We start from the raw sequence: 15,867 nt of genomic DNA, 5'->3' as shown, positions 1-15,867 counted from the left end.
CACTTCTGTTGGAAAACGGACTAAATAACAGGTCACTTATTACCATACAAAATTCTTCACTTTTCATAATCAGCCCACTATCACACACTTAACTCATGAATTCACAACTTAAGAAGAATTACACTTCGAAGCTACACAGTCCTTGTTGCGGTAGTTCCACAAGCTTTTATCACAATATAGCCATGTAAATGCCTTAAAATGACGTCATATATGCGCATGTATTTGCCACTGTAAACCTCCACATAGCAAGCAGTACACCACAATGCGTACTGATTGGCATCATTGATGGAGTTCAGACGTTATAATAACCATTATTGGCATCTTTGCTCTCAAATAAAATAGGTATATTTTTCCTTCATTATTTTATTCTTCAAGCATGTGGTACACGCTAAGCTAGCCTGGAGAATTAGTTCCTGGTTATAATCTAAATTGTTGGTGATTTCTTATGTGATTTTAACATTGTTGCCTCAATCTGACTATGTGTACATATGAGTAAATGTATAGAAATTTTAATGTCAATTATTATAATTTCCTGTTATTTTAGGACAAGAACGAGCTAAAAATTTACGAGATGTAAAGGAAGCAAGTACTAGCAAAAGCGACAATTACTAAGATATTCTGCTCTGTGATCCAAAAGCAACTTCTCGTTGGTTGTCATATTGGGTCGAAAATAGGAAAAGCAATGAAACCATTTACAGGTGATTTTATATAATCCTGCTTATGTGATGTTGCTAAAATAATATGTCCAGAACAAGTTGATATTTTTCAGGACTTACATTTATGTCTCCAAACATCGTTAAGATAAGAAGTCCATCATTCTGGAGTAATGGTTAGCACGTCTGACTGTGAAACGAGAGGGTCCGGGTTCAAATCTTGGTTAGAACAAGTTACCTGATTGAGATTTTTTCCGGAGTTTTCCCTCAACCCATTAAGAGCAAATGCTAAGTAACTTTCAGTGCTGGACCATGGACTCATTTCGCTGGCATTATCATCTTCATTTCATTCAGATGCTAGATAACCATAGCAGTTGATAAAGCATCGTAAAATAACCAATTCGGCCTGGGCGGAAGACTGCTGGCCTTCTATGCCCAAGGTTGCTGGTTCGATCCCAGCCCAGGTCGATGGCATTTAAGTTGTCGTATTTAAGTGTGCTTAAATGAGACAGGCTCATGTCAGTAGATTTACTGGCACATAAAAGAACTCCTGCGGGATAACATACTCCTGCATACCGGTAACGCTGATATAACCTCGACAGTTGCTAACGTCATTAAATAAACCATAATTTTAATTTTTAAAATAACCAAAAAAAAAAAAAGATCAAGGTAGTGATGACCGCAGAACTTATTGAAAAAGACATTGAAAACAAAGTTACAGTAATAAGTTTGTGAAATACTCTCTGGTATTGGACGAGAGGACAGACATTAATGACCAGGCTCTTTAATCGAGATGTTAATAAGGAACTTATCTGTACACAAGTACTTTTCGATCCTGTTATTCTTAAATAAAATACAGTGGCAGAAGACCTGTTTCAAGCACTGAAAGGCACAATACAAAAGAAGAATATATGAGAAGCATTGTTTCAAAACGTGTTATGTTCCCGAATTCTAATTTTACAGGAAACAATAAAAACGTTTTTCTCTAAAGTGTTTTGAATATGTATAAAAATGAACTGCCATCGTGTTAATATAGACATGGATTCGAAACACCTCAAAATCTGTGCTTCAGTGGCTGACAATGATAATATCTTTGAAAAATATTAGAGTGCAAGAGGTCAAATGACTTTATTGTCAAACGCCTGGCATTAGAAAACAACAACAACATTTATAACTAATACCGGTACTGATAAAATCTGAAATGTGTTTCCTATCACAATGTGGAGCAATTTGACTTTTAATTTGTTACTTAATACGTTTTGAAACAACACGAAGAATTTAATACGTTTTGATCCAATACCTTTTGTTTCTTACACAATGCTGTTTCATTTATTTATCCTTTTCACAGAGATGTCATTTATTATTTGTTACAAAGTAACAGAAATGGTTATTTGAGATTAAATATTCTGTGCTCCATATTTATTATCAACGAAATAGGCCTATCATAAATTATACTAGGGCACAATAAAATTGAAGCTACATTGTTTTTTTGAGTACCCTTTAGTCTAAAATGAATACGCATAAGTAATATAATTATGAAAATACAGTCTTTCAAAATCTGATTCTTCATAAAGATGTTCACCATGTTCGTTATTTTCAGTAGAAGATCCTGTATCATTGCTGAGGCAGAAACATAGAACCCCACGTCATCCAGTTCTTCCTAACTATCTTCAAGTCTCACTTTCAGCAAAGTATCCACATCGTTCTTCTTAGCATCAGTAAGATTTGTGGCACTGTTATTCTTCTTACTCCTTGTTTTATAATACGAGTGCCTACTTTGAAAGGATCATCATATCTAAATGTGGGTTCCAGTTTCAAAGTAACCTCTGATTTTCCATCTTTATAGATCCTTTTTAACGTAACCCTTTTCATATCCTTGATTGCGTCCATCTTTTTGTACTGTGAAACTAGAGATTTATAATCTCGAATTGTCCAATTTTCTCCTAGAGTTTTAACGGAACCCACTGTTTCATAAAAAAACCCTACATAGGGGTAATTATCTCGGCTTTCTTATTATTTATTTTACTAGATTATTTTACGATGCTTTATCAACATCTTAGCTTATTTAGCATCTGAATGAGATGAAGGTGATAATGCCGGTGAAAAGAAAAGAGTCAGGGGTCCAGCACCTAAAGTTACACAGCATTTGCTCATATTAGGTTGAGGGAAAACCGCGGAAAAAACCTCAACCAGGTAACTTGTCCCGACCTGGCCATTACTCCACAGGTGTGGATTCGGCTTTCTTACGCAACATTTTCTCTACGACTCCGAATGGCCCCGCACTGGAAAATGCATTACAACTTCGGAAATATGTGGGAGTGCCTTGCTTTGGAACCAGAAAGGAAGGACATGTACTATGTGCATGTTTTTGTTCTGCCCGCTGTATCTGTCAAGAAAAGTCTTATGCAAGTAACATCCTGCTCAAAGCTGAGTGCTTCGAGAAATGACATTCCTCCTGATGCCACTTCATTTGCCCCTCTTCAAGACTGAGTCTCGTATAGAATGTAGGGAACTTTGTGGGAATGATGCACAGTGAATTGGAAACGAATAGTTGTAGAAAGGTCCAGTTTTCCCCATTGTGTGTATATGGAAATGGCAGTAGTTTAGAAAATAATATTATCTCAGAATGAGATATTTAATTCAGTTTATTGTAGTAACACAGCTGATGTATTTATCTTGTTTCCATTTCGCGATTCCTTTTCGTTTTTGTTCTCAGCCTTTCCCTGATTCTCTTTGATCTTTCTCCAACTATTGCATAACCACCCATTTTGCACAAAAGTAGTAAGCAACCATTATTCATTACATTGTACACATCGCTGATAACTTAGGACGAAATGCGGCATTTTGTTCAGGTCAACCAACGAAAGGAAAACGGTTGGGAATTTAATATGATTTGAACCTATCAGTTTTGCGAACATAACACGATTTGATCCGACGCATCAGAAAGCGCATACAAAAAACACAGAATATAATACGAAATGAACCAATTTTGTTATGATATATGATAGAAGACATGCCTATAAATGCGAAATCACATCAAACTAAATTTCGATGGAGGGGGGACTTAACACGTTTTGAAACGACACTCCTCATATATACTAAAAGGGTTGTATCAGTGGCAACAGACGGGGATCCCATCAGTGACAGGAGAAAAGAAGGGTGTCATAGGGATATTAAAACAATTATAATTACTTTTTTTTTCCAATGTATAATTCATCAGGAGGTACTGTGCAGCAAGGTTGTGAATGTGAAAAATGTGATGGATGTCAGACTACTAGTAAAATTAAGTCTTCGTCTCTGAAACATCGAGAGTTTCACAATCTGCTGAAAGATATAATGAAACACATCGTTGGAGGATATCAAGGCAGATATATGAAAGAAAAATCCACAATTAATTAAATATTTATATGAAAAACAATTCTGGACAAATGTATAAATGTAATTGACATTAATCTACTATTTACTGACTGCAAGTAAGTACATAATAATATAGTAAAATCCCTCGTATCTGGCACCCAAATAACTGGCAATACCAAAGCAACGGCACTTTTGGCTAGGCCAAAAAGAAAAAAAAAGTCATTCATGCGAAAGAGAAGAGTCTGATGAAGATGTGAGTGGTTTTCATAGATCACACATGCCACATATTGTGTTTACTCTTTACACTGTTCATGCGTGCAAACATAGACAAAAAAGGTCGTTATGTCCCTGGAGTAAAGGATAGCATCTGTAACCTGCAAACAATGTGCAGAGACAATAGCTTTCAATTAACACTTGAACTCGCACGTTTCGAAGGGGTATTGGATGAGTCTAAATACGAAAGTGTGAAATCCTCTGTTCCTACAGCATGTAAAAATTTCATTCGAGTGATGGATAGTATCATGGATATTACTGCTAAGCGCTGTTGTTGCACAATGGATTCTGCGAAACACAAGCGAAATGTTCTTACGCTCAAATCATCGACCGCTACTTCATAATCTTTATAGTTGCGACCGTTGACTACACTGATCTTCACGTCACATGACTCACATGATCGCCATTTAAAATTGTCGTAAGGTTACGAAAACTTTTAATATTTTTTTACGCTATTATGTATTACTGTATTACAATAATTACGAACTGATGAATGTACATTACCGAATTCAGTACTAAAAATAAATAGTGTACGTATTTCAAAACTTTATTTTTAATTATCTATATGAAAATTACTAAATTTCAACATGGAAAAAAATGTTTGTGCAGTACAGTGTGTCTTTACATAACCTATAAACGTATTTTACAATTATCTGGCAAAATCAGTTATCCGGCATTCTCTTTGTTCCACAGTTGCCGGATACGAGGAATTCTACTGTATTAAAGGAAAGACTCTGTTAGAAACTCTCAAACTACCTATTTTGTGTATCTAGGATGTTAAATTTTTTCAGATTACTAAACAGAAATTGCTGTAATATATGTATTTATTGAAAAAAACAACTGCCTACAGATGTAGGTCACCTACAAAGATCCAGTATACACTTTCTTTTAAAATCGATAAGTCAATTTCTCTGAAAAACGGAAATTTCCCTCAAGTTACCATCACTGTGTCACATATAGAGTTTTACTACATATTAAAGATTCCTCTGAGAAATAAATACAAATCACCATGTCCAGATCTACTCTCAACTTGGTAAAGATGTCACCACAATAATACTTCTGGAAATTTCCAGTTGAAATAATATATATAAAAATCATTCCAGTGGAAAGAATAGGAATATATAAAAATCAATGTTTTACAGTCTTCTACATACAATAATACATAAAGATATTGGAGAGTGATGTAGCAAAAATATAACCATTTTAATGTAGGCACCATATAATAATATGAGATCTTTTTTTAAACTCTGCTTACATTATATGATGCACAAGCTATTTTGAATTTATGTGGAATGTCAACCCAGCTATCCTGTAAGTTACATTACACCCAATAAACACTGAACGTCAGAACTGTAAGAATACACAGATGTATGGTACACCACCTCCACCCAACCCCACCCCAAGGCCTGATGGCATTATCTCTACCAGGTTAAATAAATAAATTTGTAATTACATTCTAATCAGAGGTAAACAAGTGCGTCTACTTGTAATCAGATTGTTCTGGTGTGGGATTGTTGTTACATGATAGCTATGATGGCGTTTCACTTGCTTGCGGATCATACAATGTAAGCAGAGTTGTGGAAAAATAGCACTAACAAGGAATAAAGCATTTAGGGATCAATGTTCATATAAAATATTTTCATCCACTACATGTGAGGAATGTTTCTCTAAAGTTTAGACATATCATTTTGTTACACCCTGTATTGTCCAAGTCCAACAGATGGCTTGCTTCGTGAATCTGATGCTGACAGATGAGTCATCCTGTCTCAGTCCCTAATAGTCCCATCAGCATACGGGTAGCCTGATAAGCCCCAGGAGCCCAGAGCCCAAGCGCTTCTTGTCATCACTGGCTGACAGGTGGGCCATCCTGTCTCAGCCCCTGACAGAGCCAGGTCCCATCCCCATATGAGTAGTCTGATAAGCCCCAGGAGCCAGAGCCCCAAACCCTTCTTGTATCAGCATTGAAACCCATACTACCCCCAAGACTTTGCCTCAGCCTAGTTTTGCTATTGCAGATGACAGACGAAATGGGGGGTGGGGAGGGTGGAGAGTGTTGGTGGAATGGAAGGAAATGGGAGTATCCCGAGAAAATCTCTCTGAAACATCATCTATGTCCATCACAAATTCCATCACGACCTGGCTGGGGATCGAACATGGACCACCTGGATGGAAGACCAGTGCTCTAGCAGTTGAGTCACAGATGCAGCCCATATAAACAGCAAAAAAATTGCTGAAATTGCGACTGTATAATATTTCAATGGTTCAAAGACTGACTAACCCTGGTAGCAAACCTAGAATCCAGTTTTGCAATTGTTTCCTGCAGTGTACATAATAGGATTGTGTATCCAAAACTGATATTTTTTACCGACAAAGCATGGTTACATTTATTGGGATATGTAAACTCCCAAAACAATTGTTACTGAAGTTCGAAAGCAACTCATCAGTTACATAAGCACATTCATAATGTTCTCCATAATTTCACACAAGAAAAACTGGGCCTAATGTTCAACAATTTATTGAAACAATGTAATGTTTCCCTGAGCAGAGGGACATCATTTCGAAAATTTGTTGTAATTTAAGATAAAATTAAACACTGTGACAGCATTTGATTATACATTCTTGGTCTGTAATTTAATCACAAGATTGAAGAATAGTCTCTGCTTCCATATTTCATGGTGAAAGCAGGTTCCATTACAGAAGACAAAGGGCTGCCAATAGGAAACAGAAATAGCCAGTACTTGTTGGGAATGCTCGAGATTGGAAACCTTATACATCACAAACAAAAATCAGGCACTAATATGTTCAATAATTAGGCATTATGAATCAATCCTTTTAACTCACCATAATGGGGCAAAGAGGTGTAAGTTGGTCGTAAAGTGTTCTTGCTTCATTTATATTGCAAGCTTGGAATGTAAGTTGTAGACAACAGCACCCCATGCCAAAACCCATTGCATCCATATACACATGGTTTGGTAATGCTGTCTCAGTAGATTCTCCATCATCTCCCAGAGCTTTCAGATCTTCCACAAAAGGATTTGGAGTTTTCTTGTCTCTGAAGACTGTGAATCAGAGTTTACAATCAGAACTAAAAGCAGTGCACAATAAGATGTGGAGTCACTATTTTGCAGTGAATGAGGAAGACATAAGAGAAAAATTTTTAACTTAATAGCATAAAAAGGCACGCATACCCAAAAACAGTCTCTCATTATTTATTTTAATAAATAATATATAGAAATCGAAATAGCTTGTACCAGTGACTTCTTTTTCAAGTCTTCTAGATGTTGTGGACTCGATGGCCTATTGCCTAATATAATGTCTCTATTTTCTGTGCAGTGTTGAATTCAGACATTTTGTTTGGGGGAAAACATAAATCCATAGGAGCAAATCGACTGTGAGCTATAAAGAAAACCGAATACAATTAAAAACAAAATAACTGATTGAAAAGCAACATTTTCCTAACCATTTTTAAGTACATGCATACAAGGTATTATTTTCAAAGGAAAAGAGAAGCCATAAAGAAGTGTGCTTTACAGTCTAAATTACATTCACTGTTTTATTTACATGTACATAAAATATTTTGTACCTTTTTACAGTAATTTTTCTACGCAAGTAGGATATTTGAAAATACAGTTCTGATACATTCAATTTAAAATTGTAACACTTATTATATTAAATTGCAATATAAATATTTAAGAAGTTGTTAAAATAATGAAAGCAAAGAACTAAATACTTGTACATATGACTGCCAAAACTGAGTAGTTCCACTGTACATTCTAGATGGTGATTTGAAACACATGGTTATGACTGGACATAAGGATGCAGCAAAATATTGATAGTTGCACTTAAATATGATAGAATGAATGTATATTAATGGTGCAGTAAATTATTATTATTATTATTATTATTATTATTATTATTATTATTATTATTATTATTATTTGGTCTAATGGCTACAGCGCTGGACTTATCCTGTGGACCCAGGTTCGATTCCCAGCGTATCTCCGACATAACTTGTGTTGGGCAAGCCTGAAGTCCAGGTAACAGAGGGGTTTCCTCTGGGAGCTCCGGTTTCCTTGTAGCATCCCAATAAATCTCCATCATCATCTTATCTCATCATGGGTAGAGTGTAGACCAGCCTCTTATGCCGCACACTGGGCAATGACTTTGTCAGTAAAATGTTTATATAACTGGCTCCATATGGGTGAAGACAAAAAGTCAAGTACCCATCATTAGTAAAAAATTATTATTATTATTATTATTATTATTATTATTATTATTATTATTATTATTATTAATAAAGTAATGGCGAGCACTTGACTTGTGTCATTCACTAAGGCATCCCCATCTTGTGGACAATGCACCGAAGCTATTATCGATTACTGCAAATAACAATATATTGTCCTGTAGGGAAAGATATCCGAAGTCCCAATCCAGATCACAGCCATTGAATTGAATCTGGACGCTGAATAACGTCCGTAATTGAAAGCTTGGGGGCTATCACAAAGAAATAAGTAACTGTTACGATTAATAAGAAGTTGAAAATTCAATTTCAAGGCAAATTGCAGACATCCCATCAAATTTGTTGGAAAATTACACTAGTTACTAAACAATTTTTTTATAATTTTTATGATTTGACAAGATTGATCACAATCTTCTTTTGTCAAAATTAAACAATTATGGATTGTCACAACAAATATTAAAATTAATGATTTCATATTAAGAAATAGACAACAGTATGTTAAATATCATCAATCTTGGTCATATATTATTTACACTGTTAATTCCAGAGTACCTGTACCTCAAGGTTCAAATATTGGCCTACTTTTAATCTTGATTTATATTAATGATTTGCTTAAAGTAATTAAATGCTCAAAATGTTGACTTTATGCTGATGATCTATTCATCATCACCATCATGAACTTCTTCGTTTTAGACCATGTGATCTGTAATGATAATCTAAGAAATATGGCCTTGATCCCGCCATCAATGTCTTGGTCTTCCTTAATCTCTGTGTCCTCTTGGTCTATATACTGAGGCTAATCTTGGGGAAGTCTCTCCTTTCCATTCTTTGTACATGGTTCTTCCACTGTTGCTGATATTGTTAAATTTCTTCGGTTATACAAGGAACTTGTAATGTTTTTCGGATATCTATGTTTCTCTTATGGTCCAACCTCGTTACAGCCAATAACAATCTTAAAAAAAGCATCTGAACTACTTCAAGTTGCTGATGATCTAAAGATATTTAAATTAATACAAACTGTGTCTGATTTAGAATTTCTGCAAACTGATATCAACAATATTTATCAATTATAAAAAAAAATGTTGTTATATGACTAAGATATACAAAGAGTACATGTCATTTAAGAGGTAATTATACAACAAATTATGAACCATTAGAACGAATATATTGTGTAAAAGATTTTGGTGTAACTATTAATCATAATTTGACTTTCCATAAACACATATTTAATATAACGACAATAATAATTTCTCACAAAGAAAGGGCGACATCTGCCTGACAAACCAGATAACCATTCAAGTCCAAATTACAAACATACAAGAATTTAATTTAATTAACATGAAAACTGTACTAATTTAGAAAATAGTATTACTGACTATAAAAACTGCTATAAAATTTTGATACAATTACATTAATATGTACAATACAAATGAGTATTTAGTGTAAGTACAGAGTTCTTTAGAATTTGTAGACAAATACTTTTGTTTTAAAATATATGGGATTTATTATTAGAAACTCAAAAAATTTACAAAACATTTCAACTTCGACACTCCTTTGTAATTGTCATGTTCACGCTAAATTGAAATATACCTCAGTAATTTGGTCTCCCACTTGTAAATCACATAGTAATCAAATTGGAAAAAATTCACAAATGATTCTCAAGATATCTTTATTTTTTTAAATATCATTATTTGGCATTTCATAACAAAATTTCGTACAACAGTCTACTTAATGAATTGTATTTAATGCCTTTTGTCAGTCATAGATTACTTCCTGAGCAACTTTTATTATATAAAATATTCAATGGTCTACTGGATAATAGCGAAATACTGTCACAAATCTTGCTTAATGCTAGTACCGGTACATCATATTTTAGAAATCACCAATTGTTACACTACAAAAAAAAAAAACCAAATACTTCAGCACATAAAATTCACCAGTATTAAAAATGTGTTCATAATTCAATTAAATATGTAAAACATGGGATGTCGATTTCAGCATTTCTTACATTAAATATAAACATTTTCTTATTAAAATACTGAAGGTAGTTGATTTTAAATAGTACTGCTATCTATTTGTTATTCTGTAATTTTCATTTATATTTATATCTGCGTCTTTTATTTACGTAGCTGTGTATTTATGTTCTTTTTTCATTTTCCATTTGTATTTATACCTATATCTATATATGCTTTTATCTCTTTTTCATGTTGTCTCCATTTTTTTATGTTTTAAGCAACTATCTGTATTGTCCATTGTAATTGAGGTTTTGCCCTTATATAGACATATACTTACTTACTTATGGCTTTTAAGGAACCCGGAGGTTCATTGCTGCCCTCACATAAGCCAGCCATAGGTCCCTATCCTGAGCAAGATTAATCCAGTCCCCACCATCATATCCCACCTCCCTCAAATCCATTTTAATATTATCCTCTCATCTACGTCTCGGCCTTCCCAAAGGTCTTATTCCCTCCGGCCTCCCAACTAACACTCTATATGCATTTCTGGATTCGTCCATACATGATACATGCGTTGCCCATCTCAAATGTCTGGATTTAATGTTCCTAATAATGTCAGGTGAAGAATACAATGTGTGCAGCTCTGCATTGTGTAACTTCTCCATTCTCCTGTAACTTCATCCCTCTTAGTCCCAAATATTTTCCTAAGAACCTTATTCTCAAACACTCTTAATCTCTGTTCCTCCCTCAAAGTGAGAGTCCAAGTTTCACATCCATACAGAACAACTGGTAATATACCTGTTTTATAAATTCTAACTTTCAGATTTTTTGACAGCAGACTAGATGACAAAAGCTTCTCAACCGAATAATAAGAGGCATTTCCCATATTTATTCTGTGTTTAATTTCCTCCCGAGTGTCATTTATATTTGTTACTGTTGCTACAATATATTTGAATTTTTCCACCTCTTCGAAGGATAAATCTCGAATTTTTATAGTTCCATTTCATACAATATTCTGGTCACGAGACATAATCATATACTTAGTCTTTTCGGAATTTACTTCCAAACCTATCACTTTACTCGCTTCAAGTAGAATTTCCGTGTTTTCCCTAATCGTTTGTGGACTTTCTGCTAACATATTCACGTCACCCACATAGACAAGAAGCTGATGTAACTCGTTCAATTCCAAACCCTCTCTATTATCCTGGACTTTCCTAATGGCATATTCTAGAGCAAAGTTAAAAAGTAAAGGTGATGGTGCATCGCCTTGCTTTAGCCTGCAGTGAATTGGAAAAGCATCAGATAGAAACTGTCCTATACAGACTCTGCTGTAAGTTTCACTAAGACACATTTTAATTAATTGAACTAGTTTCTTGGGAATACCAAATTCAACAAGAATATTATGTAAAACTTCTCTCTTAACCGAGTCATATGCCTTTCTGAAATCTATGAATAACTGGTGTACTGTACCCTTATACTCCCATTTTTTCTCCAATATCTGTTGAATACAAAAAATCTGATCAATAGTCGATCTATTACACCTAAAACCACATTGATGATCCCCAATAATTTCATCTACATATGGAATTAATCTTCTCAAAAGGACAAAATTTTGTAGGACGTCAACAAAAGTGATATTCCTTGAAAGTTACTACAGTTAGTCTTGTCCCCCTTCTTAAAGATAGGTACGATTATGGACTCCTTCCATTGTTCTGGTACAATTTCCTTTTCCCAAATAGCAAGTACAAGTTTATGAATTTCGTTAGATAATGTGCTTCCACCCTCATGTATTAATTCTGCTGGAATTTGATCGATACCTGGAGACATAATTTTTCAGATTTTCTATCCCAATTTCGACTTCTGAAAGTGTGGGTTCGGGTATAAATGGCTCAGCAGTTTGTATTTCAGTTTCGTCCCGATCATTACTATTTGGCCTATGTATACTTAGTAGTTGCCCAAAATAGTTCTTCCATCTGTTCAGGACTGAATGAGAGTCTGCAAGCAAGACACCATTCTCATCCTTGATCACATTTACCCTTGCCTGATATCCGTTTTTAAATTCCTTTACACCCTTATATAAATCCCGAATGTTTTTATTCTTACTATTTGTTTCTACCTCATTCAGTTTTTCCTTCAAGTTAGTCAGTGAATAGTCTAAAAATGTGTTAAACTGACCTCGATCAAACACTGTTCCTTTCTTTAATGCAATTCTTCCATACCATTATATAAGATGCTGTTGGATTCTGTGAGTGTTGAAACTTACGTCTATTTGCAGTTATGTTACAATAATTATTACAAAGCGGTATTTATACTAATTAATTAAAGAGAAGGTTATTTCAGATTAATAAATGTATATTCATATTAATAAATGTGTTATTTTGTATATCAAATATACATCGAAGTTGCATTATGCTCATTGAGGAGCTCTGTCAAAAACCAGATCACTAATATCCTTCTGAACACAACTAGATAATATAATAGATTCGTCCACACAAAGCAGTGTAACCAAATGATACGTATCTAAGTAACTGTTTTACATTCATTGAAAAGGTTTCTGATATATTTTTATGTCGGTAGATAAAACATACTTTCACTTTTGTGGACTGAATGAACACTACTTTCCAATATAGTTTATTTATTACTCCTTTTGATATGTGGTGATCACCAGTAGTGGGAAAAGAAATACAGTTATTATCTGGACAACATTTTTGTTGTATAATTTTAATTTGTACTCACTTTGCCTACTAGCTAAATAAATAAAATATCTTTTGAGGGAAGAAATGAAGTTAGCATTGAATGGAAAGTTCTTGTGTGGTGTTACTATTTCGCAGTATAGTGGAATAATGGATTGCAAACATCATTCATGTAAATACTCTCCAAATAGGCCTAGTTTTTGTTATGTTTGTGGTCAGTTTACCTTGAAATCATGCTAATCAATTATAGTCAATGTAAGAATGGTGTAATTTTTACTTTGGTTATCAAGTGGGTGAAAAGGAAAAACCACAATTGGCTTTTCTTATTCCAATGATTTGTGAGAACTTACCAGTCATTAGAATGGCTGACTTCGACATTACCAAAACAGAGATATTTTCAAGCAAAACTGGAGATAAAATTATATACTCCAGCCTCCCTTCAATCATAAGACCCATGCTATGGCCACTTAAATATCCTATCTCTAACCCTTCACCCTGTTGGAAGATTTCGTCATTCCAGAGGAACAAGAGTCATCAGAATCCTTAGACTATCATTCAATGTCTATTGATCCCATCTGATAATGAACCACATCTTATATGGCAGTCAGAACTTAATGACTCAGAGATTTAAGTCTGTCCAAGCAAGTAGGGGAACTATTAGCTTCTAGATTGCAACAGTGGAACTTATTGGCAAAGGGTACTAAGATTACAGTGATAGAAAACGAAATGATAAGCTGACAAGTTAGTTTGCAATAGAAGATTCTGTCTGTGCCTGCTAAAATGTGAATGGGGCAGTGAATGAATTCGGCACTGAATATAATCTAGAAGAATGAAGACTATTTATCAAAAGCGAATTTAAAAACATTTTTACATAATGAACAAATATACATTTTTGTGCTCTGAAATGTGTGCTCTGCAATGAACCAGATTCTGTGATGGACATAAGTCACTTCCTGTAGTACAATCCACTTCAAAGTGAAGATATAACTCTTCATGCTACTGGGATACAAGATGGCAAATGGAAGTTCTCCAAGAAGTCGAGCAATAGCAACCAATCACAGACCAACCACTGCACAAGAGAAATACAAAACCTTCCATTCCAGTGACTCGTTCAGTGGCTATGAAAGAAACGTACAGGGTGAACCAGCCAGGGCTAGACTCCTAACCACACTCACGGCGGCTGATTCATATGTAACGACGCTACCACATGCAGAGAATTTGTTCCTCACTTTTGCGATTAGTATTGCATAATGATGTAATGAATTCATAAATTATGTTCGAAATGACGTCCTTGTGATATCTGGCAGACTGCACATCTCCTGAAGACATGACCAACAACTCACCACAGTTCGTTCTCCGAAATGCCTCAAGTTCGTGCTGGATATTTTGAGTTTCTCAATTGTATGTGGGTTATTCGCGTAATCTTTACTTTTCAGTATGTCCCATAAATAAACATCACAGGGATTTAAATACCGAGCTGGCCATAATCCACGACTTACCATCCTGTCATCAAACACTTCCTGAATGGCGGTCATTAACACATGAGCAGTGTGAGCTGTGGCATTAACCTGCATGAAATAACTGTACAACTTTTAGTCCTCACTCAGCTCATTAAAAAATGGACGGAGTATGAACTGTGTATATCTTTGTGGGTTGACTGTTTCCTCAAAGAAAATGGGGCCAATCAGTCTTCATCTGCTCATTGCACACCATACCCCTATTTTTATGTCATGTAACGGTTGTTCGTGAAAAGGTGTGGATTTTCACTGTTCCAGTAATGATTGTTTTGAGTGTTCACGTAACCACTCAGGTGGAACCATGCTTCGTCACTATAAAAAATTAAGGTGGGGTCAAGTAGTCCATCATACACTGACTGTTGGAACCACATCAAAAACCTAAATCTGCTTTGAAAATCGGGTTCCGTTAACCTTTGAACTAAACGAATTTTGTGAGGTTTTATTTTAATTGCTTCATACCTCTTATCACTGAAGGCTATGACACCACTATTTGCTGACCTACATGGCGGGATGATGTCGTAGGACATCTCTCTAGTTGGTGGCCAATTACTTACCATCCTGTCATCAAACACATCAGTGAAAACACACTTCACACATGTTCGTTTCTTATCCAATACTGATACAGTTGTACGAAATTTCTTAAGTAAATTGTAAATCATTGCTTTAGAAGGCTCTGGCGAATCAGGGAATGACTGACGGAAGTTTGTTACAACTATTCTCCAAGATCCGTATTTTACAAAGTTGTCGTAAATGAATATTCGTTGTTCAAGTCTATATTTCGTAATGGACACACTATTGTAACCTACTCTAAATGTACGGTATACAGCTGCACCCTCACTGTGTGAACGAGTTTATGTAACTAAACACCAAACGTACGAGACTAAGAGGTCTGATCAATCCAATGGCACAGCAGTTACTACGCATACGACTTTTCGCTGATGCTGGTCTAGCCCTGGCTGACTCACTCTGTATAAGAATATGCCATTATTACTGAATGCAACACTGCTGGATAATTCGTGGTAATTTGAAAATAATAGCTTTGTTACTTCGATTGCAGGAGGATTTACTAAGTTCTGTTGTTCCTTATGTTTATGGAATTGTGTTTTTTTTTCAGTTGGTTCTTTAACGACACTGTATCAATTACTGGGTTATATAGTGTCCATGGGATTTGTGGTAGCG

At 35.0% G+C, this 15,867-nt stretch overlaps 1 protein-coding gene across 4 annotated transcripts in view; it reads right to left on the bottom strand.

Annotated features, from left to right (window-relative positions):
• Gclc (glutamate--cysteine ligase) overlaps positions 1-15,867 on the bottom strand; it is a 99,013-nt gene that overhangs the window by 59,759 nt on the left and 23,387 nt on the right. For all 4 annotated transcript variants that reach the window (XM_069833239.1, XM_069833240.1, XM_069833242.1 and 1 more), the window contains one exon: positions 7,125-7,342. In XM_069833239.1, the coding sequence (XP_069689340.1) occupies positions 7,125-7,342 (218 nt within the window). The remainder of the gene's footprint in view (positions 1-7,124; positions 7,343-15,867) is intronic.

Source organism: Periplaneta americana, chromosome 8 (genome assembly GCF_040183065.1).
Source record: "Periplaneta americana isolate PAMFEO1 chromosome 8, P.americana_PAMFEO1_priV1, whole genome shotgun sequence".
In the NCBI taxonomy this organism is placed as follows: Eukaryota; Metazoa; Arthropoda; class Insecta; order Blattodea; family Blattidae; genus Periplaneta; species Periplaneta americana.
The sequence above is the reverse complement of the archived record's forward strand: the minus strand, read 5'-3'. Positions and strand labels throughout refer to the sequence as shown.